Source organism: Colius striatus, chromosome 1, assembly GCF_028858725.1.
Source record: "Colius striatus isolate bColStr4 chromosome 1, bColStr4.1.hap1, whole genome shotgun sequence".
Lineage (NCBI taxonomy): Eukaryota > Metazoa > Chordata > Aves > Coliiformes > Coliidae > Colius > Colius striatus.
In genome coordinates, this window is record NC_084759.1 from 69,288,224 (window position 1) to 69,314,026 (window position 25,803).

The 25,803-nt window shown below is 37.3% G+C and overlaps 1 protein-coding gene across 1 annotated transcript in view; it reads right to left on the minus strand.

Moving 5' to 3' along the window:
* Positions 1 to 25,803, minus strand: part of PPP2R3B (protein phosphatase 2 regulatory subunit B''beta) — a 58,364-nt gene that overhangs the window by 17,140 nt on the left and 15,421 nt on the right. Inside the window, exons 3-8 of the mRNA XM_061988519.1 lie at positions 8,054 to 8,239; positions 6,156 to 6,259; positions 5,497 to 5,599; positions 4,683 to 4,757; positions 1,162 to 1,248; positions 584 to 740 (exon numbers count right to left, since the gene is read on the minus strand). Coding sequence (XP_061844503.1) covers positions 584 to 740; positions 1,162 to 1,248; positions 4,683 to 4,757; positions 5,497 to 5,599; positions 6,156 to 6,259; positions 8,054 to 8,239 — 712 coding nt within the window. The remainder of the gene's footprint in view (positions 1 to 583; positions 741 to 1,161; positions 1,249 to 4,682; positions 4,758 to 5,496; positions 5,600 to 6,155; positions 6,260 to 8,053; positions 8,240 to 25,803) is intronic.

A 25,803-nucleotide genomic window follows, 5' to 3' on the forward strand; every position in this document is an offset into this window, starting at 1 on the left:
GACTACATTTAAGAATGGACATAAAGACTCCAAAAATGCTCCAAGAATTCCATACATTTGAAACAGGTAAAAACATGCAAGACTACAGGATCAGAGTCATTATATATTAAGAATGCAGAAAATGGAAAGCTGGTAAATAGTATTGCAACAAAATGAACTTCAGACAAGTCAGCAAAACTTTAAAATAAGTACCTGAATGTATGTTTGCCTTTTTCCACTCTTTTGAGACCTTGCCAGAAAAGCCATGCTACCTGAATAATATCAGTAAAATGGTTTGTTTCCCAAATAACCACCTCAAACTGCCAGATGGTACCATTTATAATGTACCAAGACTTAAAATCATTTCTTTGAGATGAAATCTATACATTCCTTAATTTATTTCCTCCTCTTTCCTACTTCTTTGCCAAGATCAGAATTCAAATGCAGAATTTGTTATTGCTAGACACAAAGCAGCATCACTAGTCAGAAGAATTAGCTGTACCAATAGACTCATGAACACTGGCCTTGTCAGTTAACCACTTCCTCAGGTGAAAGTTTACAGGTCATTTAATACATGTAAACAAAGGTGCTTTATTTTTCATACCATGATCATTATGTCGAGCTAAATCCTTCTGATCAATATAGAGGTCATGGTCTGTATCCAGCTCCCAAAATTTGCAATAGATAACATAAAAATGTTCATATGAGAAGTACTCTGTCAGCTGGTTAATATCAGCTTCCTCTTCCAATAATGCCACATTCTATTTTCAGAAGGATAAATAGAACACATTAGAGAATTTGTAAGACATTTGTTGTACTATCCTAGTTCTCGTAACCAAGTGAATACCTAATGCTATTTCAGCGGAACAGTTTTCATCTTCAGACACAGTGCACACCATGCAGCATGACAGCCAAGGCTGAACACACAAGGTAGAAAACTCTTGTGTTCATAGAAGAATGAGGAGTTCAGCCAGACTTCTGCTAATCACATATGCATTTATACAGCTCTAGATAAAAGATGACATTTCAACATATCCCAGTGTTTGCGAGTTAATGCAATCGAACCTTCACCAGGTTTGGAAAAGGAAGAAATACTACTTATGTTGCTCCCTAGGCATTTAGTTAATGCAGTTTTTAAGCTTGTAGAAACATCTGCCTTGCAAAACTTTAGCTATTACATACCTGCAAAAAGTTGCTTTTCCTGAGTTCATTACAAGTTATTTTCCCAGACCAGGATCTATTTACTGTATAAAATATTCTCTGTATAACCTGCAAGAAACAGAAAGGTGATCTTAGGTATACTAACTACATACCCTCCCAAACATTTCTCAACGATAAGCCTTAGCTCAGCTCCATTAGAGAATTTTCCCTGTTCTGGTCTTCTCATTACTTATAGCAGGTTGATTCTTCTCTCCTATGTCATATTTCCAAAACATTTATAAAATCTGTATCTAAATTCATCTTCATAAGTCTTATTTCAATGCTCTAAATACTCATATCTCACACAGTAATATTGTATGCTATCCACAGTATACCTATTGAGATTTTTACTACCTCCCAGTCTTCCACATCTACAGGGTATCACCTAATAAACCTATTAATGTATCCCATTACTTTAGATTTAAAGACTTATAATTATTATAAGGATATTTTACTGCATAAATGAAGTCACAGAAATAGAAGTGGAGCTGTTTAAGGATTAGAGTACAGTGAGATGTTGCTTGAAGTATGCAAATACAACAAATCAACATTTGACAAAAACATTTCCTTGCAGGTGCAGAGAGAATACATTTTCCCCCAACTTAGTTTTATTCTATTTAAAGTTACTTAAAAAGAACCTCTTAATAGTATTAAAAGTAGTATATATATGATTTTGAACTAAAGAATAAAAAAACAACCCTATGGGAAACAGATGACTAGTTCTTGTGCTATGACTGACATCTGAACCAGAAACAAATCCATTCATCTGAATACCCAAAACTTGTTTTAATCAGTTTTACACACAGTTCTTTTGCAAAACTCATCCATTCAGGATAATTTGTTTAGATTTAGTTTATAACCATCAGATTTTAAAATGTTTTTTTCTGTTTCTTAACAGAATTCAATATTCAACTAGTGTGACTGAAGTCCACCAGATATACATTTCAATTCAGTCACTCACTGCTAACAAAAGCAGACAAAAAAAAAATCTAAACATATTAGGAACTATGACTGTGTAACTGGAGATTGATTCTACCTGCTAATTAGCAACACCAAACACTTCATGTGTAACATTTCATTTGCAATATAGCAGTTACTAGCTAAAAAGTCCATCTCTTTAGGAATCTTTTGCCCTCTCAAATAAAACTTCATCCAAACTGAAGACTAAGTTTTTATCACTTCAGTTTTTAATTGGGGTTAATCAATAGTTGAAGCAAACTCATAATTTCTAAATTTATTAGTAAATTATCCTAAAGTTTCAAAACAAAGCTTAAACTGTGGCATGCACAGGCTCTGCAGCTCTTGCTTTGAACAGGAACAGCTGGCCCAATAAATCCAGAAAGAAGAGACTAGTCTACTTCTGAAACTTAATTAGCTCAATTCTAATTGTAAGTTTGTGAAAGGCCCATGTTTGGCTTATACTACAAAAGAATTTTTTTCTAAGAAGGTTTTGCCTTAGCTTTGCAACTTAATCCATCTGCATGTTATTATCTCATCTGTTATAAATTTAACTGCTCTAAAAATAAAAACAAAATTGAATGTTTGCTACAGACAACTGGGAACAGACTTAAAAAAATGTTTTTCTAAAGTGAACTGTAGCAGACTATGAGCAAATTGTCAGGGAGTTGCCTCCTTTACTGTGCTGTACAGTGGTCTGTCAGAAAGGAGAGAAAATGGTGCAACAGAGATTAGAATTTCATGAATTCATAGTTCAGCTATATACATAACATACTTGCATATTAAATGTAGTGTCTCATTTGTCTGGGTAAACATTTTTAATGGATTTCAGCTTTATCTTGAAATAAAGACAAGGCCAAAATCCACCTAGGGTTATATACCTAACCCTACCAGTAGACTGACCAACCAACTGATCTATATCCTGGCGGACAGAATGTATTGCTTCCATTGGTGAAGAACACCTACAGGACATCTGCTTCACTAAAGAAACATGTGTCGTGTTATGTATGCATAATCATTATACACATGTATATACAAATAAATACAGTAGAATAAAAGGATAATTTAGCTTGTAACAGGAAGTCAGCAGGAATGGATATTAAATAGTAAGCACAATGCTTACAAAATCCTTTAGATGAAGCTTCATATAGGAAGATAAAGCTACTTTCAATACAGGTGTAAAGTACCTCCATCTCAGAAAAAGTAATCTATAATTGTTACTAATAACTTGCAGGATGGAGTTGTCAAAAACTCTCCTAAAATAGGAGAAGAAAGAGCAGATAGTCCTGCTACTTCTTGCTCAGCAGAGCAGTCTTCCAAATATTTTTGCTGTATTCATAACAATACTAGTTTGCTTTTGGGATTTTTGATTAAACACAGATTTTTGTTGAAGACCACACTAACTTTTGTTAGTAAATTACTGACAGCACCACTTTATTCATTATTGCTAGACTCCAGTCTACTCAAGTAAGCCGTTCATCCTAAGAAACATAGTGGAAATAGCAGGACCTTTTTCCTCCTATGGTCCTTCAGGATAGGCAGCAAGCCTTCAGAATTTTAAGCACAGCAGGCTTTGATACCACCCAGAATCCATTAAAAGAAGCTACTCAGAGGCAGAACACTTCCTTCAGTCACAGCTGATAAGAAAATTCTGGGAGCTCATGTAATCATTATAACAACAAGCAAAACCTAACACAGTCAGAAATACTTGATAGGCCAACAGTCTCTCTCTATAAGAAAGATATGAGGAGCCAAACCCAAATGCTTTCAAAAAAGCTTCCACAGTTTTGGTCTAGGTCAAAACCATAAGCTAGAGAAAAAATGATCGACTCTGCGGTTTTGTTTTGGGTTTTTTTTGTTTTGTTTTTTGTTGGAGAATATTCATTAAGCTACTTTTCACATGCACAAAGAAAGTGAACCGAATGTCATTTTGAAGAATTTTAAGCTTTTGAGACTTCAGTGGAATCAGCCGTCTACTCTACAGTTGAGAAAATTTAGTGTCACTGATTTTTCCCATGGGTACAGAAAGAATACTTCAGTCACATAAACATTAAGAAGAGAGAAATGGAAATTTTCATGCATAAAACTACTCTGAAAGAAAAATCCCCAGAGAGGAGAGTGGCAAGTAGCTCCAATTTTACCATTATTTTACTTAATACTGAACATAATCATGATAATATAGACCTTTCATTCAAAATTCCATTTCATTAAACCCAGAGTAAGGTCAAGATTCTAATGCAAATAGTCTATAGTCACAATCAGGCATTTAAGGTAACAGTTTGCTCTTCATTTAACATATCCTACACTATTACAGTGTTTCTTCACTTAATAACTACGGTCAGGAATTTCCTATCAATGTTAAGAAAATCTATGATGCTTAAGAAATTGAGTCTTTCTTCACTAGATTTCTAGTTATGTAGAAATGAAGAGTGACAGCATACTCAACTTTTCTCAAGGGACAAAGACATTTCTACATACTGACTAGTCTTAAGTTTTATTTTCCTACTTTAACAAAAAAATGGCTTGTCTAAATAAAAATCACTTACTGTGGTAATGTACCGAGAATGAAATTCAGATGCTTCTTTTAAAAATGATAGGCCAGGATGACTATTCACCACATCCTACAAGAAAAGAAATAACAAGATCTCAAACAGTATTTGTTAGTGACTATGTAAAACAATTAGAACAGAATACCACATCTGCTTCCTTAACCAAAACAGTTAAAATTAACTTCTACAACCACTAATAACAACTTCATTTAGAACATCCTTTGTGTAAATAATGCTGCTGACTTTTAAAAAAAATACAGTTCTCTTTTAAAGAAGTCAAATACACAAAAGCTTTCCTGTATTTTAGATGAAATGAAGATTTTGAACACTGCTGCACATTGTAGCTTGCAAGTCTGTGGCTGACTACAACTCAGTAAAAGTCAATTTAGCATTTATTCATTCATTAGGAGGGGTGTTTGCTGCTCTGAGAGAAACTGTATTAGGTCTCAGAACTCATACACCACTTTTCCTTCACCTGCCAAAGGCCTTCCTTGACTTAAATTACTTCAATTGCTTTTCTAAGCCATAAGGTTTCTCTGATACATGTGCTCTTCCTGCAAGCAATTTTAAATCCCTGCATCTTACTGTAGTTCTTAAAAAAAGACCTCACCTTATATAAAATGATTAACTGTAAAATAAGTCACTCGCTAGCACCTGAGTGGACCATATAAAAGCAAGTTACACTAAGTATTATCAATAAACAGTAATGAAAATAATGAAAAAGCACATTTAGCTCAAAAAACCCCCAAACAAGGCTTTGCCAATTCATCATTTTGTTGTGTTTCCAGAACTAGCTTCAATTGCTATTTACTTGTAAAAAAGGAATGAAGTCTTCTTGCACCAAGTAGTTGCATCCAGGGTTCATTAGAAGATGAACAAACTTTGCAGCATCATCATAGCAGGTCTGAAGTATTCTGAAATGTAAATATTTCTATTTAATACTCCACACAGAAAATTGCTCATGTTACCTCATACAGACATCCTACAGCAAGGGCTATGAAACTGCAATCACAACATTTTATTCAAAAGCTAATTACAAACGTCAAAGAACATTCCTAGTGAACTTATCAAAGCAGTACTGTCTCACAGATTTACCTTAAAGGAGGGGGGTAACTCCATGCTACTGATTACATGAAAGGATATTTTTCAGTTAGAACTGGAAGACTAGAAAGAAGAAAAAGCATTTTGTCCAGAACTGGCATCTAAAGTTAGGGCCATGATTTCCACTGTTCTCATAAATAGCCAGCCATTTACCAAATACTTAAAAAAAATTCTGTCAACACTGTAAATAAAGATTTGTTTATGTTAAAGTGATGATTTATTTACCTTTTCCCATGTGCGAGTTTGCTGTCAATGGCTGATTATGGGAAAGTGTTTTATTCCCCTTTAACAGACTGGAACTCATTCAGAGTTTAAAATATCCCATTTGAATTAAAAAATGCAATACTTCTGAAAAGGTAATCTACTTACTTCCGCCACATTGCAACAAATTTATGAACTGACACATATCCTGTTCGTTCACCTCCAGCACAATAAAACAAAGGACCTTTCCAGTAAAGTGGGCAATCACAAGCCTAGAATTAAAGTATACATCAAGTCAGTTCATTGATTGCTTATCTGAGGGTTACTCCCTCTTTTATAAATCTTTCTAAAACTAAATTTTACAACATCAAGGCACAAGGTTTTTTTAAACTGTTTCTGAAACCAACTGCATCTCTCAAAATAATTAATTTTAAAGCAACTACTTTAGGCTGAAGTCCAAAAGTGGAAAGCAAAACGTCCGGCAGTTTGCAGCATTCTTAGAGGATGAATGCAGTCACATGTCTGCTCTGTCCATGATCCTAGCAGCTGAACAGAGTCCCTGCTCATAAGCTCCCCTCAAGGGCTGGATATCTTTAAGCTGAGCTCACGATAGCAGAAACAGTTACACAGCTTCTGAACTGGAACAAGTTCACATTTGTCTGTCTTGAAGGCTGGCTTACTTCATCTGCATCCTTGCATATGCATGCACATCTAATCCAATTTTAAGTAGCAGGCCAGCCTGCCCCGAGCAGCAGTACCTCACTTCAGAACACCAACACAGTTACACCTTAACAGCTTCAGTGCTCCCACATACAACTACAGTGATGCTTCTGTGTGTGCTCCAAGTTTCCTCAGTTTTAACAACTAAGTACCCGTCTCTCACTCAAAACTGACTACAACTTGGAGTAGTCAGACATGCTGGAACCTTTAAGAATCCCACGTGGATGTCAAGACTGAATACCACAAGATGTGTAGGGTCACTGAAGCAAAACAATAGTTACTTCTCATGGAATAATTTAACTAGTACTTTATAAAGTGAGTTTGACGAATTCTGTTCTGAGGCTGGGAGGCTTTTCCCTAGGCTTCAGGACAGTGTCTTTCATCACTGAGTTGTAGGTGACTAGATCCTTCCACCTTTCTGGCTGAGAGGGATGGGTCTCTTCTGCCTTTCCCCACTTCTTTGTGGAAAGGAGCTGTACAAGGTAGGAATCTTTGTACTTAGGGAAATGGTCTAGTGGTTGACAGGGCTAGTTCAAAGTCTAGACTCAGTGATCTTAAAGGTCTCTTCCAGTCAAAATGATTCTTTGATTCTATTCTATGATTATTCTCACCATTCTGATTAGCAGCTAAGCTCCTCTGGTGAGGCAAAAAAGGAGTTTCTAAATCTCTAGTCCTGCTTTCATGAAAAGTCTTTGTTTCTATATTCTAGACCCTGGACTTTGAATGCAGAGTGACAGGAACAGGGATGAAAACCTGAGACTCATTACCAAGACCACGACTTGCAGTGATATTTCAAGCACTGATTCAATACAACACAGAACTTAACAAACATTTGTTGCTTTCCAACCTCAGTATTTTGGTTACCATAATTCTAAATTCTCTCTTCAATAAAAACTAGAGTGCTGTAATCTCAAGTTACCACACCATATTTCAATGGCTTTACAATGGAAGTTCATGACACTGCCAAATAAGAAAAAAACCAGTTTGGATGTCTGAAAACAAAATGTATATTATCAGTGCTTTTGCCTCAAGTCTGTTGGTCAATACAGAACACACAACAACATACAATATGCCCTTCAATATTTGATTGGTTATGTGAATAAAAACAGTTCAAGTTTTGTTTTAATGTTTGTTTCTCTTTGTCAGCAAAATGTAGGTTCATTAGAGACAGTTAATGCAAAGATTTCCACACATAACTGTGCTATCAATAGCGTTGAATATGTTGTCTTACAGGTACCACCTTGCAGGAATGAAAACATATAATGCAAGGAACTTAAGTGCACAGAATTCATGTTTCCTTTCCATAAGCATACAGTACTAAAAGCAGACAGTCAATGAGTTCTCACCTTTGCAACCTTCCCCATATCTTCTAATGTTGCCCTCTCCTTTGGAAACTCAGAGAAAGTTCTCTCAATTTTGGCAATCACAGCATCTATATTCACTTTTTCCTTAGGACATCCTCGAGGAAAATAGAAAGTTGGAATGTTTTGACTAAGTGATGGTGGCAAAGTTTCTTCCTTCTTTGTCTGAATCTAAATAGATAAACACACATTTGACAGTCAGGCACCATGAAATACTATATGTTGTTGTCAGATGACTTGAATCTCCTGATATTATATGCTACAATACACCTTCAAAAAGATTTGATGATAGGCTGAATAAGCTATCTAAGAATGTGAACACAGTAAAAGAACACTCATGAGTACTTCCAAACCTGTCATTTAGAAAGATTTCTAGGATGTTAAAAAGTTAATAAAAACAAATTCAGTCTTCAACATATGAACTTTCATGATCAATACACTAGACAGCTTCTTGGAGACATCTGAAATAACTGAGGTTATATTATCATTTTCAGAAGAAAAAACTTCAACTTCTAGCTTTTTGCCTGTAACCCCTTGTCCTGTCACTGGGCACTACAGAAGAGAAACTCACCCAATCCTCTCGACACCCATCCTTTTGGTATTTTATAAGCATTGATAAGATCCCCACTTCAGTCCTCCCTTCTCCAGGCTAAACAGCTCTAGGTCTCACAGTCTTTCCTCTTAAGAAAGATGTTCCATTTCCCGATCATCTTTGTACCCCACCATTGGACTCTTTCCAGAAGTTCCCCATTCTCTCTTGAACTGAGGAGCCCAGAACTGAACACGGTAGTCCAAGTGTAGCCTCACCAGGGCAGGGTAGAGGGGAGGAGAACCTCCCTTGACCTGCTGGACACACTCTTCTTGATGCATCTCAGAATGTCATTGGCCTCCTTGGCCTTGTTGCTGGCTCATAGTTAGTTTGCTGTCCACCAGAACTCCCAGAACCCTCTCTGAAGAGCTGCTCTCAAGCAGGTCACCCCCAGCCTGTACTGGTGCATGGCGTTGTTTCTTCCCAGGTGCAGGACTCTGCACTTGTCCTTGTTGAACCTCATGAGGTTCCTCTCTGCCCAAATCTCAGGCTGGTTGAGATCCCGCTGAATGGCAGCACAGCCTTCTGGGGAATCAGCCAGTCCTCCCAGTTTGAGGTCATCAGCCAACTTGCTGAGGGTACACTCTGTCCCCTCATCCAGGTCATTGATGAAGATGTTGAAAAAGGCTGGCCCTATAAGTGATCCCTATGGAACTCCACTGGCCACAGGCCTGCAACTTAATGCTGTCTCATTGATCACCACCCTCTGGGCTCTCTCACTCAGCCAACTCTTGATCCACCTCACTTTCCACTCATCCAACCCACACTGCCTGAGCTTTCTGATAAGGATGTTACGGGAGCTAGTATCAAAGGTCTTGCTGAAGTCAAGGTAGATGACATTTACTGCTCAAGAGGGACAAGGAACTGCTGGAGAGAGGCCAGTGTAGGGCTACCAAGATGATCAGGGGACTGGAGCATTTTCCTTATGAGGAAGGGCTGCGGGAACTGGGGCTGTTTAGTCTGGAGGAGACTGAGAAGGCATCTCATTAATATTTACAAATACTTAAATGGTGGATGTCAGGAGGTTAGGGCAGCACTTTTTTCTACTGTATCTAGTGATTGGACAAGAGGTAATAGAAAGAAGCTGGAACACAAAAAGTTCCATTGAAACATAAGGAAAAACTCTTTTCATGTGAGGGAGCTCTGGTACAGGCTGCCCAGGGAGGATGTGGAGGCTCCTTCTCTGGAGGTCTCTGAAATTCACCTAGACACGTTCCTGGACATGTTCCACCAATCTAAGTGGATATTCTTTAGCAGTGGGGTTGTACTAGACGATGTCTAAAGGTCTCTTCCATCCCCTTCCATTCTAAGATTCTATGTTTATATGATCAGTAAAGAAGATTTTATCTTTACTAAAAGAAAGCCCTATACAGCGGAGAAACAAAGTATCAATAAAGTTAGGTAACAACTCAAAGTCCTGAATTAATCATGAAGCCTTTCATCACAAGGCTACAGTTCAATGGCTAATGCTATAAGGTGGCTTCTCCTAATGTGAAATATGTTCAAGATCTGAATTCCATTTCTCATTTCCAGTCAGAATTGGCAGTGGGGCAAAACAGAAAAAAACCCAGACAAATTCCAACCCTCACTTTACTATTTATCACCTTTGTCAAAGTGCCTGTAAAGACACTCAGCTTTTCCACCACAATCAAAATTCTTCCTTAAGTCAAAGAACAAGGTGCTTACAGACAGCAGATATTCATTTACAGGGTTCCAACTCAGAAGCCTTCGCTAGATGGCTATATATGCAAAAAAAAAAGGCCCTGAATTAACCTTTCCTTCCCTTCCTCTGCATTTGAGCCAGCATTACTCAACTGAGCATTACCTCAAAGGAGTTACAAGTTTATTTCACATAGGAAAAAGTTACCTTGAATCTTTAACGCTTAAAGTCAATATCCATAATTTTCTAAAAATCCTGTCAATTCATGTAACATTTTTTTCACCAAAAGGGTTTTCAAGCATTGGAACTGGCTGCCTAGGGAAGTGGTTGAGTCACCAACCCTGAAGATATTCAAAAGACTTGCAGATGTGGTGTTGAGGGAGATGGTTTAATGGCGGATGTGGCAGTGCCAGGTTAACAGTTGGACTTGACTCTATGAATCTACAGCTTTGATAGCTTGTCATCATTTCAGTGGTTTGCCTAACGAGACATCAATTTAGAACATGAGTGTTAGCATAAAAAAAAAAATCCCTTCCAACCTTCTAGACTTCTAAACTTTCAGGAAGTACAAAGGTAACATTTTATTTTCTAAGCAACATTGCCACCAGCTACTACAATGGATGTTTCATTCTAGAAAACCAGCTGTACACAAACCAGTTTAGCAGAGCCTCTACAGCTACCCTGTGCAAAACCAGATTACAGACGTGTTCCTTGGATTGACACCACACAGCCAGATAGTTAGCACTGGCAATCAAACCATCTTTTACTTAAAGGAATCAAACTCTTGTATTTTTTTCCAAACAGCAAAGTTATTTCATTTAATTTCCTTTCTCCTATTCCACAATTACAAGATGCACCTGAGTAGTCACTCCCATGTGAGCTGCTCAAATTGCCACCCAAGTGGCAGGTGCTCCAGATCTTCAGAGACGCCCAATGAGGTGTGCCTCATCTGAGAATAGAGTCAATTATAGACTACTAACATTCTCTGAATATTTTAGGCAACATGAGGTAAATCAATACTTCAAGAAAACCTAGTACAGACAAAGCATTTTTAAAATGCACAGCTAGGAAATGTAGAGCCCCCAGGTTAAAAAAAACAAACAACCACCCCTTTATTTTAAAAGGAAAGGTAGGATCATGATCTGTGAACAAAAAGAAGACTGCACTGGAAAAGGTCTCAACAGAAGAAGTATTTGTTCGTTGGAAACTGTTTTTTCAGGAAGTCGTTTCCTTCAGATACCTCAGAGTACTTAAATGATTTGCATTAGTCCACGTTAAAAGCATGTGGAGATATCAGTTCAGGATTTCTTGTAAGACCTATCTTAGCATGTGTAAATTTCTAGGGTGTTATTTAAAAGAGTTATCCAATATATGCTTTTTATTTATTTTTCATCTTTTTGTCTGTTGTAAACATGTTCAAGACCATGATTCTGAAGAAGTGACTGATTCAGAACTGAAGAGAGAAGAAAATTGATTTTTCCAAGATCAAAATGTTATGTTTAGGCATGACTTTGAACTCAGCATGCTTGGCATGAAAGTAGGTAAGACAGTATATTTATTCAGCTCTAAAAATCAGATATCGAATACAAACCTCTCACTGCAACAAAAAAATTCTCTACATTGAACATGTTGCCTATTTCTACATGCTGCTTCTTTAAGTTGCTGAAAGAAGAAACTATAAAAGCACTTCATTTGCACTAGAAAGTGTATAGTCATTTCACAATCACTTCTCATAGATTTATTTAGTGCCTGCAAATAGACACCTAGTGCCCATACCATCTAATACACTCAACAAAATGCCCTTGAATATTCCATGTTGTATCCAGCAGCTCTCGCTCAGAATATGGGTGTTCTGAGCATACTAATACTTCTTAAATGCCACTAGCAACTTGCTATTAGACAATAAAATTGTACTGTTAGTGTCATATCATCCTGTTAATGTCAGTCAACATAGGGATAAGTGCCTGCACCAAAGAAAGAAACAAGTCATCCAAGACTATTAGCTCTAACCAACACACTATAAAGTTAGTATTGCACCTCCTCCCTCTCTCACCTTCCCAAGCAGGGCCAGGGAATCTTCTCTCAGTCTGAATCCTATCCAATGACCAAAATGGTTCCTTGTACAACTGAGGCTGCTCAGCTGTGTGTGCTCTACTGAAGGAGCATGGGAGACTAATAGGGCTCTAAAACCTTCACTACTTTCTATAATTTCAAGCTGGTTACTTCTGTAGGCTCACACATTGTGTAGCTGATGAAGAGTCAAGTTCTGTTATTTTAGGGCAATCAAAGTGCGCTGAGAGATTAAGTTGTTCTAAAATGAATGATAACTTTAACCAGGGAATTTCTTCGTTAACAAGAACGACTAGAAGTCTACTAACATCGAATCTTTTGCTGGAAAATCTGCAGCAGTGTCTCATTCTTTTTACACAACTACTCCATTTCAGTGGTCAATTTACCACTTAGAAAGTGATCTACATTTTCTTACAGCTTTAAGATAAAACTTTTAATATTGGTACCAGTAAACTAAACTGACAAAGAGAAAATGGTTTGGCGAGTGAAGATTTTTCCCTGCAACTTGACAAGAAATAGCACAAATAATAACATGCTTAGCATTAAAGAAAACAACTGAATAAGCTCGTAAATAACTCTTACACCTAGACATGCGCTGCAGCATGCCAAGGCACATTAACCTTGACATGTAAAGTCCAAAATCTGTAATTGTATTGTTAAGCTGCCACTGCAGTTTAAGTTTTATGTAAAATATGGGATGTGAGGTTTCCTTGAAAATTCCTTGTTAGTAATAATGTAAACAAACTTACGTAAGATTTGTCTGTAAAACAATTCAAGAAAATTTTAAGTATATAACCAGTTTTCATTCCTGACAACAGAACCATAAGGACTGTTCATAGCTATCCAACACTTACTCGCCTTGATGTTTAGAAAGGAGGAAGTTCATATCCCACTGGGAACACTGTTTGAATGGTAAACTTCCCGTTTTATTTTGCAGCTCTTGAGAGCCTTTTCCAACTTTTTTTTCCCATCAGGTGTTCATAATAACCGTATAAAAACAATATTATAATTACAATATAGTGATGAATTAGTAAACATGGAAACACCTCATTCCAAAGAGAGAAGTTCAGTTTTCTCTCTAGACAGTCTTATCTCTACCAACAAATTAGTTGCACTTGGCAGTTAACTCTGTTCTAAGCAAAAACAAAGACAACTGGGATTTTGAAATGAGGTAGGTGCCTTTTCCTCATTCTCTTACTAAAAGAAAGACCTGACACTACAATGGAGTCATTCAAGAGCAGGATGGACTTCTGAAATAAAAAGGGAGATGGTGCTTGTTCTCTGATAGTTTAAGATCATACACTTAGTCAAGTCTAGATCTACATCTGCACATAGAGACTACCAACCAGAAGAAGTACTGAACCCCACAAAGAGGTTAAATATGAAGATTCAAGTGCAAGTGAAACCTCAATTCTAAGGACTTGCTGGTAAAGGAAACAAGGTAAATATGTTTATGATGAGGTAAATACATCTTTTAGACAGCTTACTGGCTCTTACTGATTAAGACACAAGCTCATTGAACTGATTTGGTATTTGCATTACAGAAAAAGATAACTTCATTCAGTAACACTGACACTTTCTAGCATCTGACACATGAACATTTGTTATGCCTGTTTCTGAAAAAAACCAAACACCTTAAACATTTACAGAGTTAGTATTCATCTCTTGTTCTATTTGCTATGAATTTCCATATTAGAAAAATGTCAATGGAATACATACAACATGGTCAAGAAAATAGGATTTCAGAAAAACTCTACCTCACATTTAAGCCCAACTTAATATCAAGTTTTTACTAATAAGTGGTACACCACAATCTCAAGCAAAAAAATAACATTAAATACTGAAAATACTCTAACGATATTTTTATGTACCAAATAGGTAAAAGTTTGCTTCAAATACTCAGTATTTTTAAGTAGAGAATTAAAAAGGAATGTTGCAATACTTTGTGAATGTGCAATGCTTAAGTTAATCTTGTCCTTCAATAGACTAGGTCTTTTATTCTTATATATCACACTTTATGCTATTCTTACCTGGATATAACAAAGTGCATAATTGGCTAAGAGGATTTTCTGCAGAGGTATGTATACTACTTGGCCTTTAAAAATCCTAACATCCCTGAAAGCACCCACACACAATGCTTATAAGCCATCCAGCCACAGGAGGAGATACTGCATGAAGCCTGATACACAGCAGGAAAATGGAAGTGTCAACACAGAGACTCAAAAGACAACAAGGGGGGAGTGATGAGATGCATTGTGTAGCATTTGTGTTCAATAATTTCTGAGAGGGACTGCAGTGGTGGCCTCTGTAAGAAGTTGCTCAAAATTTCCACCACCTCTGAGGCTGAATAAACCAGGCACATCTGAGATCACATTTTGTGAAGAAGCAGCAGGAAGAGGAGGAGCTGGAGGTGATAGAAGGAGTGGGATGAGAGAAGCAACTATGCAGACCCTAAGGTCAGTGAGGGAAGAGAAAAGGAGGTGTGCTGGAGCAGAGACTCGCCTGCAACCTGTGGTGAGGCAGCAGCTGTCCCTGACACCAATGAGGGAAATGGTGGAACTGAGATCTGCGGGCAGCTTGTGGAGGGCCTGACAGCAGAGGGGGTGGCTGTGCTTGGAGGGGCTGTGACTCTGTGGGGAGGCAGAGTTGGAACAGAATAGACCTTGCACTTGGAAAGTCTAAGCCTAATCTACATTTCTAATAACATTTTCTTCTTATCAAATTCAGTAAGTTCTTAGGGAAGTCCATTAAGTTCTTAAGTGTCCTACAGTCTAATAAAGTTAAATGGTAATTGTGAATGTAAGAAAATGTTATCAAGTAAGCAGGCTCAAAGTACCTGAGCAGCCTCCTTGTCTCTGTTTCTTCTGTAGTTCCTTATAGAAGTCTAATCAGTAAAGTTAGAAATATTTCTTCTTTAAACTACTATTTGATAGCACAGTGAAACTCAACATTTCCCTCTAGATAAACAAGTTACATGATCCATAGTTTTATGGAATTTAAATCTCGAGAACAGCAGGTAAAGATTTATGCTACTATTGTCTAGAAAATAGTTCAGTCTCATTTGGAAGGAAAAGACATTAATTTACAAAAATCTGTTCCAACAGCACCTCAAATATTTCAGCATGATGAAGTGCCTTCAAAAATCTGCTTCAAGGTAGGTAAAGCGAGCTTACTACCAAAACTTCCCTCAGCTCAAGCCCAAACAAACATCTCTTCTGTAACTCCAGCTTTCTTGAGGTAGACATTAAGACTTACAATTGTCTAGAATTAAGTGAAGTTTTCCCCTCCATTCTCTGTACGCTCTTCAGTGTCGTCTTAGTTTGTGTAGAAAGGAGCTAGATTTATTATTGCAAGAATCAACTCACTGTACCACTTTCAATTCAGCTTGATATGTTTAACTGTATTTTTTCCTCCGACAATGATGATCCTTTGACACCTTAAGGCTGTCAAAATTATTATTTTCACCCAAAACTATATTTGTCTAAAGTCTAGCTATTGCCATGAAAGATAGCTTGAAAACAGAATCTGAAAGGTTAATAATGAAGTTTCATGGCATGGCATAAGGAAAACCACACCACAGTGCACCTACCTCTTCCCCTACTCCTGCATATAGAGGTTAATGACCTGTGTGTCGGTACTGGTGACAGTGAAGCAGGATGGTGAATTCCGTCAGGTCACAAAGATCACTAAAAAGCACATGGAAAAAAAAAAAAATCCCTATTTGTCCTCATCTAATCTCACACAGCTGATTCCACTTAGAAGCAACATGGTTCCGATACTAACATAATGAAGAGTTGAAGAACACTGTAGCAGTGTTGTTTGAAATAAGCTTACATGAAGTTTAAAATCATGCTAGGACTGTAATTCATCTTGCCTGACTTGGTCAGAAAGACAAATGCGAAGGATTGAACTCACATACACCTACAGAGAATGAATCTACACTAAAAACAGGTGTTGGGATATATATGCAAAAGTCTTTCCTCTGGCAACAAACATTTAAGTCCCAGTTGCTTCTTTCTATCCCAGACTTCAGTTTGCTATCCTCAGTCACTGCCTGGCAGCTGGTTTTGGATGTACTATAGAGACTAATTTTATCATACACGCTCCTCTTTCCACAGTAAGAGATAAACATCCATTAATTTTAACCCTGATGCAGTTTTGGACTAGCTTACTTTTGCTGTTAGCCTTAACTGAGATAATGTCTCTAATATGGTTTGGTCTGTAGTCACTTAAAATTTGTTCTACAATGACGTAGGGAAAAAAAGAGGAAAACTTAATACACTTTTCTAAAAAAAAAAGTTCTAGCCATATACCATTAGAAAAGAAAAAAGTACTTAAAACTACACTGCTTCTGACTTTATACATACTGCTTGCCTAAATGAACTGAGTGAAACTGCTGTGGTAAAGGCCATCACTGGATAGTCTTGACAGTCTTGCTTAAAGAATTTTTAAATTTTGTTTTATAGTGGCAGAACCATCGGTAACTCTTTTCCCCTTTAATTTAATCATATTTCAAGAGTCGAAATAAGCCTCAAGATAAAGCTACTGAAGCCTCTGTATTTCAACAGAGTATGTAAATGTTGAATCATCTACACAAATCAATTTGGGATAGTGTGTTAATTCTCATGTAGGAGGAGATGGTAGGTAGTGGCATCCAGGAAAAGCATCCACCCAAAACCATAAAATGCATTCCATACACACTATCCTGCTTGAATGTAAAAACACATTCAACAAATAGCATGCATAAATAGTCACTGGAGACAAGTCCTATTACATGCACACATACAAAAGTAGGACCCAGTAAACAATCAAGCACTGAAAAACTTGCAAATGGTGAAAACCTGATTTTTACTCAAGACTGAACTCTTCATCAGAGATAAATTAGCATTACTTTTCTGCATGATACCTAACCATTACAGCATGCACTTTCCAATCTCCTCACTTGCAGTAATATATATATATATATATATATATATATATATATATATATATATATGGTGCACTACCAGATAGCCTACCCAAGTTCTACAACCCAAATTTTGCAAATACCACAAGTTTCCTATCTGTAGTTTGGTATAGCTGACAAACAAATCACCCAGTGCTGCTGTGAACCGGAGAATGCTATCACAAATACATTATTGCTGTAGAAACACCTCCAAACATGGCTGCTAATGTTTAGAGCTTTCTTGTAGTCATACAGAGTTTCAACATCAAAAAAAGTTCCCGTTGCTGCTCAGTTAGAGCTTAATGATTTATTCAGAAATGCCTTGGTGTGAGGATAGGACTGGAAAAGGAAGGGGTAGCTAAATGTCCTTCAAAGCCATAAGCACAAGAGACCTTTGCATTTTACATGCATGCCTATCAGTAACTTGCTTTATATGCTGACAAAACTTCTCAAAGTCTTTAGATCCAGGATCCTCTAACAGTTTGCTGTGGCTGACTAGTGAAAATACTTTGTTTCCTCCACTTGCCCTGCTACTTTACAAAAGGAAAAAGGTACAGATTCTAAAATAGAAACAAAAACCAAGATTATTCAGGAAAATCTACCCCATGAAAGCCAATTTCTTCTACATTTTGTTGCAAGACAGAAGCAGTGCAAAAGTGTTAGCCACTGGTTGTGAGTTGTTGTCACACAGCCTTCACTCTACGAATTAAGTATCCCAGTCACTAATCTCCATTTTTCATATAGTTGCAGCTTTCTCAGAAAATATTGTGGGTTAAATCAGTACTCCTGTTCTTTACCAGTATATTCTGTTACGTCAGCTGTTCCCAGGAGACAAGCTGGTAAGCACGATCGTTTTGATTGTACACAGCCAGCAGACTACACTGGGAGTCACTACCTGCAAAGGAGTTATGACTGCCTAAGCATAATTTTATTGAGGAAGAACTGTCAGTCACACCTAAGGCAATTTTAACATTTGTCTACAGAAAACAGCCCTTGTTAGCACAGGCCATCAGTTCAATACCAAACGTAACAAATAGGGCTACAACAGACATCTACTTAATTCTTGAACTCTGCAATAGTTCTCGTCCTTCCCTGTTTACAGCAGAACAAGTTTCAATCACTCAATGCAATTGAGCTCAGAAAAAATCCACTCAAGAAACAAAAAACTCAGCCTTAATACTGAGCTGCAGAGTCAACAGTTGGAGCAAATATTCTGTGAACTTCTCATCTGGCAATGCCCCAACTAATTCTGATTTGGGCAATTGAAAATTGCAAAAAACCTAAATCTCATATCCTTCTGATCCTGAAAAAGCTGAAGGATATTTTATACAAAAGATGTGCCAAACTCTTTCAGGATTTCTGGCATACAAAGTACTACTGTCAACAGTCACGGAAGATCCACTATCAGTAGTATTAATAATTACAAAGGTACGGGAAGTATGTCAAAATGGAGAAATGGCTAGTGAAACTGTTATTTCAAAGGAAAGATAAATAAATAAAAACTCTACAGTGTCTACACTGATAGGTAAAAAAACTTAGCTGCAGAGGGAACTGACATCTAGACTCTTAAATCATGCATGTTAGTAAAGTAAGCTGTAACAAACTTGCACCATATCAACTTTTCTACAGAAGCAGTGCACATCGCATAAATTTATTATCAGCCATAACCCGGTAAAGAAACTGCTACCACAGCAGCCAATACATTTGAAACTCAAAGCAGGAGTCTCCATTTCAGAAATGGTAAAAAAAACTACCAGTTCACTTACAGCTTCTTTTAAGAGGCTAGAATTTAAGGCCTAGCAATCCATTAGCAAGAGACCATTTATGGAAAACCTCGTCTTAACCAGCCAGTCTCAGCAGGCAGCTTAGATATTTTTATTCCATTTTAAATGTTGGCATCTGCTCCAGAACAATTGCATTGTATCAGCAAACTAGCATCAAGTGTAACTACTGGCTATGGTCAGAATGAGGTCTCCACTTCCTCACATACCCCAGACACTTGGATTTTTTTCTTTAAAAGAAGCATTTGTGTGCCCAGGTAAAACTCTTATGTAAAAACTGCATATCAAGCCTTCGCTCTGTGGTGTTAAAAGGTCTCCAAGTGATGTTAAATCGGAAAGAGGTCTTAAAGTGATATTAAATTTGAAAATTGTTGCTAAGAAAGATGGCCTGCCAGAGACCTCTCATTGTTACACAACCTACTTTTGTGACTATAGCTTTAACTCAACTGCCTCACTTAACAAGTTTAAGATCTATTTAACTTCACAAACGGGAAGATTGTCTTCCCAATTGGAATAATCAGAGCACTACAGCACAGCCATACACCAGCCCAGTACACACTGGCACCTACACGCTCTGTACTTGTTGCTGTCTTGAACACACCACAAGCATTTGTGAAGCATTTTGGTAACAGAGGAGTGTGAAAGTGATCAAGAGGCACTAATGCCTAAACTTACTTCACTCACGAGGAAAGCCAATCTTGTGAGGCATTGCAGAAGTTGAAGAAATATTTCTCATACAGCTGACATAAATAGCATGTGTAAGCAGCATTTAGTATCATTAACAGGTGGTCAAGAACTAGTAGTTCTCCATTTCCACACTGAGGTAACATATGCAACCACAGGAATTATCAAGTAGTAACAACGGATAAAAAGCATGATGCAGATCAGGTATCAGAAAATACACCAAGCACTTAGTTTTGGCACTGACATTCAGAGAACTAAAGATTTTGGATCACGTTGAGCACACTATATTTAAGAAAGTCTACTTTTACAGTTAGAATTCAACTGTTTTACAACACGTGGCCTCTAAGTAGCAGAAAATACCCATTTTCCTAGTTTAGCTAACACTGAGTTACATGGGTATAAGTATGTCACTGTACACAAATATATTCCATTCTGTTATCATTTTTGTTTCTGACTTCAGAAATAGTTTCCTCACACAGCCTGGGTAAGGATGTTGCTAATATTCCAACTCTGACAGGTAGGGATGTCACCAGCTGTTGGCTAAAACACTCCGCTCTGCTATCAACAGGTAATAAGCCTTTCAGTTTATATCTTTAAGTTGCCAGTACATTTGACATGGCAATTTTTTCTTCTCCCTCCAAAGTTTTAGAGAAATTGATGAGAAAGTGGACATAGTGCCTCTTCAAGTGCTGCATTTCCAGTTCACTATATTCTATAGCTGTTAAGTCACCAAAGAATGGTCTTACAACCAAATGTCATGAGAAGATGGACTGAAGTTCTGCTGAGCTTTATGCAGTTATCTATTCAAAAATTCAGTTTCCCAAAGCAAGAGAGAACATTTCAGCAGCTTTTCATTGTTTTATCTTCCTTTTGAGAAAGTGATCTTTCCAGGAAACCCTATTTTGCTCAGTTTTATCTATTCTCATTAATAAATACAACTTCTGAAAAACAGCCTGTTCTACCACTTTCCAGAGCCACCCACCTCACTACTGGTTGTCTATTTAAAGATTTTAACGAAACTTGATTTGCTACACTCCAATGACTGCCCCTTCCAAAATGCAGGGGATTACCTACACAGATGACTTACATGGCTCTATGTAAGAAGCCACTGGTTTGGAATTCCTAGAACCTGTGGAAACCCCAGGCACTCTAACCCATCTCAGAGCTGATCTTGCGCTGCAATTCTTACCGTCCATCATCATTACTCATTTATTTTAAAAGGCTAGCTTTAATAGCACTAAATATCCTCAGGAGAATCTGACACTTAAGTCGTAGAAACTGCATGGATACAAAAGATTATCAAGAGTTTAGGAGAAGAACAGAAAAACAGATTGGCTTCCATTTCTGCTTGATTTTAGCATTCTAATTTTAGCATTGTATTTGTGAACTATTCTCTGTCTGAAAGCCAACGTGGTATAGGCAGTTGTGAAATCCAATGGCAATGAAACTAGCAACTGAAATGAGAAAAAAGTTAATTCTATAAAAGTTCTAATTGGTCTTTAATTTCAACATGAGATTTATTCAATTACTATGTAGGTGATGAACAGTTATTCTTTGAAATGCACCTAACCCATAAGGAGAAGTTGAAATGAACATTAATATGAAGTGTCAGGTAAAGAATGTCCATCATCTTCTGTATCAATAGTTATCAGGACTCATATTTTGGTTTCAGTTACTTTTAAAAAAGATCTCCTTAAAATCATGGAGTTGAAGTAAAGTGTCATTTAAAAAAAGAACCTTGGATAAAATACTTTGTATCCTATTGAGCAAAGACAGACATCAGATTTTAGTTTTATACTCCTATTAAGCTTGTTTTGCCTGCAGAATTGTACCTGTAATATGATTAAGAGGTTTCACAGACATTATTCTACAGTTGCCATTTACCCAAGAAGTGCAAGTCTGGTTAAAAATGAAAATCGTCGGTTCATCAACTGCTTTGTAAGTTGTAAGCTGGCAGAATGCTAGAAGAGAAAAAACCCTACAGATTAAACAAGATGTTTTCTTAAGTACTTAGTTGCTTGTAGGTATGCATTATCATACTACATTGAGAGGTTTTCTAGCTCAATGTAAAAAAGCCCTTACAAAGTGCAAGTGATCCAGCTATCATTGATTAAAGACAGATCAAGTTAAGGGGCACCACACAAGCTAATATGTGTGTTTGTTTACAACAGGATGCCATGACGAGACTAAACTTGTCTCATGCTCTGAGGTACCTAAATATTAACTGATATCCTTACTTTTGGGTAATAAAGACAGTATTTTCTTCTCCTCTCTCTAGTCAACAAATTTCCTTCTCTGTCTCCAGTTCAGCACAAAAATACAAGTTGTAAAATCCTTTCATTCACAAGTTCATGCTGAATGGCATAAAACAGCAGGGTCAGCACTTGCATTCTGCTTTGCATAAAAAATATACATTGCTTATAGAATTCAGCTGAAATTAATTTGAAATAACATAAAACACAGAAGGCTGACATTTTTAGGGTCATAGGGTTCTATGGCCCTCTCTTGAAGGTCACCTGAAAGGGACACTAGTGTACCAAATTCAAAATTAAGTAGCAAGCTATATTTAGAATGATTTTAAAAGCCAAAAGTACCAAGATAATGTAATTTTTATTCAACTGCAGAACTTTTCTTAATTAAAGAAGAATAAAAAAGTAAAATACCACCACAGATATACCTTTAGTACATGAATTAAAAGTGAGGGTGAGGTCAGGACAAAGTAAATGCTTTCACATACCACCAAAAGCCTTAAAGTGTGTTCAAGGAAATACCAAATTTCAGTCTCTCCAATAAAACAGTTGTACACTTGTTCCCCCTCCCAAAAGGTAATTATCTTTTAAAATATACTCTTCAATTAGTTTTCATTCTAATTACATTTCAAATGCTTCTATTCTCAATTATGAGCTCACTTGAAAATGGTGGATTTAACTTGCTGCTGCAAAATAGCAGAGGCACATGTGTGAACTGAGCAGCAACAACTGATCTCATCCAAAGTCCAAAAGAAACATGATTTAAAGGAATTCAGGATCATCGTGTAAGTATGAAAATCCCTTTTAACATATTATGTTTTGAGTCTGTAAAGTTACAGCTTATCTCAGTGTATTTTATATGCCCAGCTTCAGTAAAAGGTAAATTACAACCTCTGGGGAAATCCATGCAGATGATGATGATGCCAATTAAGGAAAACAGACTTTAAAAGTCTAACAGCATTAAGCACACCAACTTTGCAGTGCATATGCCTCTGTGCAGACACTGTACTTCATGCTTCAGTAAACTCTCCTCATTTTTTGTTTGCAGAAAACTAGTTGCAGTCTTCTAAAACGCAGAAGAAAATCATATATGGAAGAGGCTACAGAAACCCTGCCAGTTTAGGAAGAACTTCCATGTATTTCCTGCAGTTTGCATGGTTGTGAAGGTACAACTGATAACAGTAACTTAAGTGTATAAGAACAGAAAGACAAACCTGGACCTGCTGAAAAGCTTTCAGTCTCTTCTTGAATCTAGAAGGTAAAACAAAGTCACATCCTCGAGCTAGCAATGCCAACTCCTTCCTTAGATCAGGATCTTGCCGCAAAGAAATCTCCTTTATCCTCATGCTTTCGGATTTCATATAATGTCTCCGTGTGCCAGTCCAGGCACTTGAGTCCCAGTAAATAGCAGAGCTGTTGTATTATCACACAGTGCCACTTAAAGCAGCAGCTGCGCCTGAGTTCTGTGATTATAAGAGTCAGCTCAACTTCGCCTGCTCCATACATTAAAGGGAACTGGGCTAGAATCGCAAAAACAGATTGGGAAGTCACTTTGGGGGCCTGGCCTTTCATACACGCATTCCAAAGTCTAAATGGGACAGTATGGAAAAAAACAAACCTGTTTGGAGGAGCATCTATAAAAGCAGCTTCCAATTTTAAAAAAGCAAGCCTTACAGGAATGTGGAGGGGCCAGCCGTGGTCATTTTGTAGCCTCCTCCTCCTCCCATCCCCCTCAGCCTTCCTGCTGTCACAAAACACTCACTGTCTAGCTTCAACGAAATACCTCACTGAAGGATAAGGCTTATTACATAGCAATTAAAATCACTTTTAAACTCTTCAGTCCTTTAGCAGGAACCTTATTACACCAGGAAAAAGAAGGCAGTGACAAAAAAAAGCTGCAGACAGACTTTCAGAGCGGCATTCATCTAGATCTAAGTTCTAAGGATTCTAAGTATCACAAGAAACTAATGACTCAAATGCTAAAGCAGAAAGCAGAGCAGAAATGAACCAAGTGTTACCACAATAAAATGCTGCTATAAATCATGCTACATTAGAAACATCAGTGATGTAACAAAATCTGGAAAAAGGTGACAGGATGCTTTTTTTTCTTAAATAGGTGTTGTATAAACATTAACGTCCACATACTAAGACTGCATACCTGTCACATTTCAGCAGCACTAAAGTTAGAGTCGGCTACAACTCTATTTTCAGTTTATTGAATCTCAAATACATTTTTGGTTTTGGTGTGGGGTTTTGTTTTTGGTTTTTTTTTTGGGGGGGGGGATGTTGAGGCCACATTTTAATCCACAGCAATATTCTTCACAGAAACAGAAATATGATAAGTTTTTCTGGAAATTAAAGTGACCTTCTGTCCTTTCTCTTGTACAGTTTAGGCACAATAATAGATAACTGGTGAACTTTTAACATTTAAATGGGTATATCTTTACTAAGTGTTTCTGTTTTGTCCGTTTTTTTCAAGTATTACCATTACAGCTATGGGTACAGCAACTCTTAATACCCCCAAATTCTCTAAAATATTAGCATGTTTCTCATTTATTATCTGTACCCTATCATGCACACATTTAGTTACTAACAGAATAAAAAGGCAAGATCTGGCCAGTCCTACTCTATTTTAATCCCTCATGCTTTAAATAAGGCCACTTGCTTGAATACAAAGACATACACAGCCTAAGAAACACTAAACAACTCTTTCACCACTAAGTTCAAGATTTTTCTAACTAGATGGCATTATTTTACCCCCACACTGTGTTATCTACGATCTTTAGTCCTATTCATCCATTCATAACCATTCTGTCACGCAACAATAGAGTAAAAGGCCACAGTAAATACCCTCATAAGATTAAGAAACTATTAAAAAGTTTAGGAAGACATGTTTTGACTTAATTGGATCCTTTTTAGTTTAATCAAATAATGTTTAAAAAAAGTTATGACAAAAAGCCTGGGTTTTTTTTGTTTTTAATTTAGTATGCAGTTTTCCCTTCACCGCTTCTTCACAGCAACCCCTTAGGAAGATATTTCTTTTGGAAGTTGAAGAACTAGAAAGGAGTTGATGAGGCAAGTGTCAGACATGTCCTGGTTGGCATGACCAGACTATGAAACTGCATTAAGCAAAACTGGCTGTCACTCACTGTCTTTTAGGAAGATCAAATCAAATAACCTGCAATAACTCAAGGGCCACAGGGAAGCCCGCAGGGAGCTGGGAGGGCAGCACACAACAGCAACATGCCTGGAACTTGAGATGAAGGACTGAGGTGTTAAGAGTAGGAGAAGAATCCTAATCTGGCAACAGAAACCCATTCCAGACCAAGATGTTTGGGAAAGGTCAGAAAGGTTGTATTGCAAGGCCGATTGCATTTCAGGTTAGGCAAAATAGGCCTGCCTTCAAGTAAGGCAAGGTATCTTCTCACCTAAATTGCTTTCTATTTGCAACTCTTTTCACCAAGTGACACTCTCCCATTCACTACTGTGTTCCTAGTTGTGATGGAGGTGGCTGTAGTATATCATTAAAATGACCAACTGCCACATGGAGACACAACCTAAAAGACTGGAAGTCCAATTCACCTGTATCTGCTGAAGAAGCCTCAGTAAGAAATCAGTGTTCTGGACTCCATTTGGGAAAAACAGTTGCAGATTTCCCTCCTTTTTGCAAATAGAGCTCAGAGTCTACCATCACTTAATCAACAAGTCCAGTATTTTGAATATTTTGTATTTGGTTATAATAACACGATTTCACTAC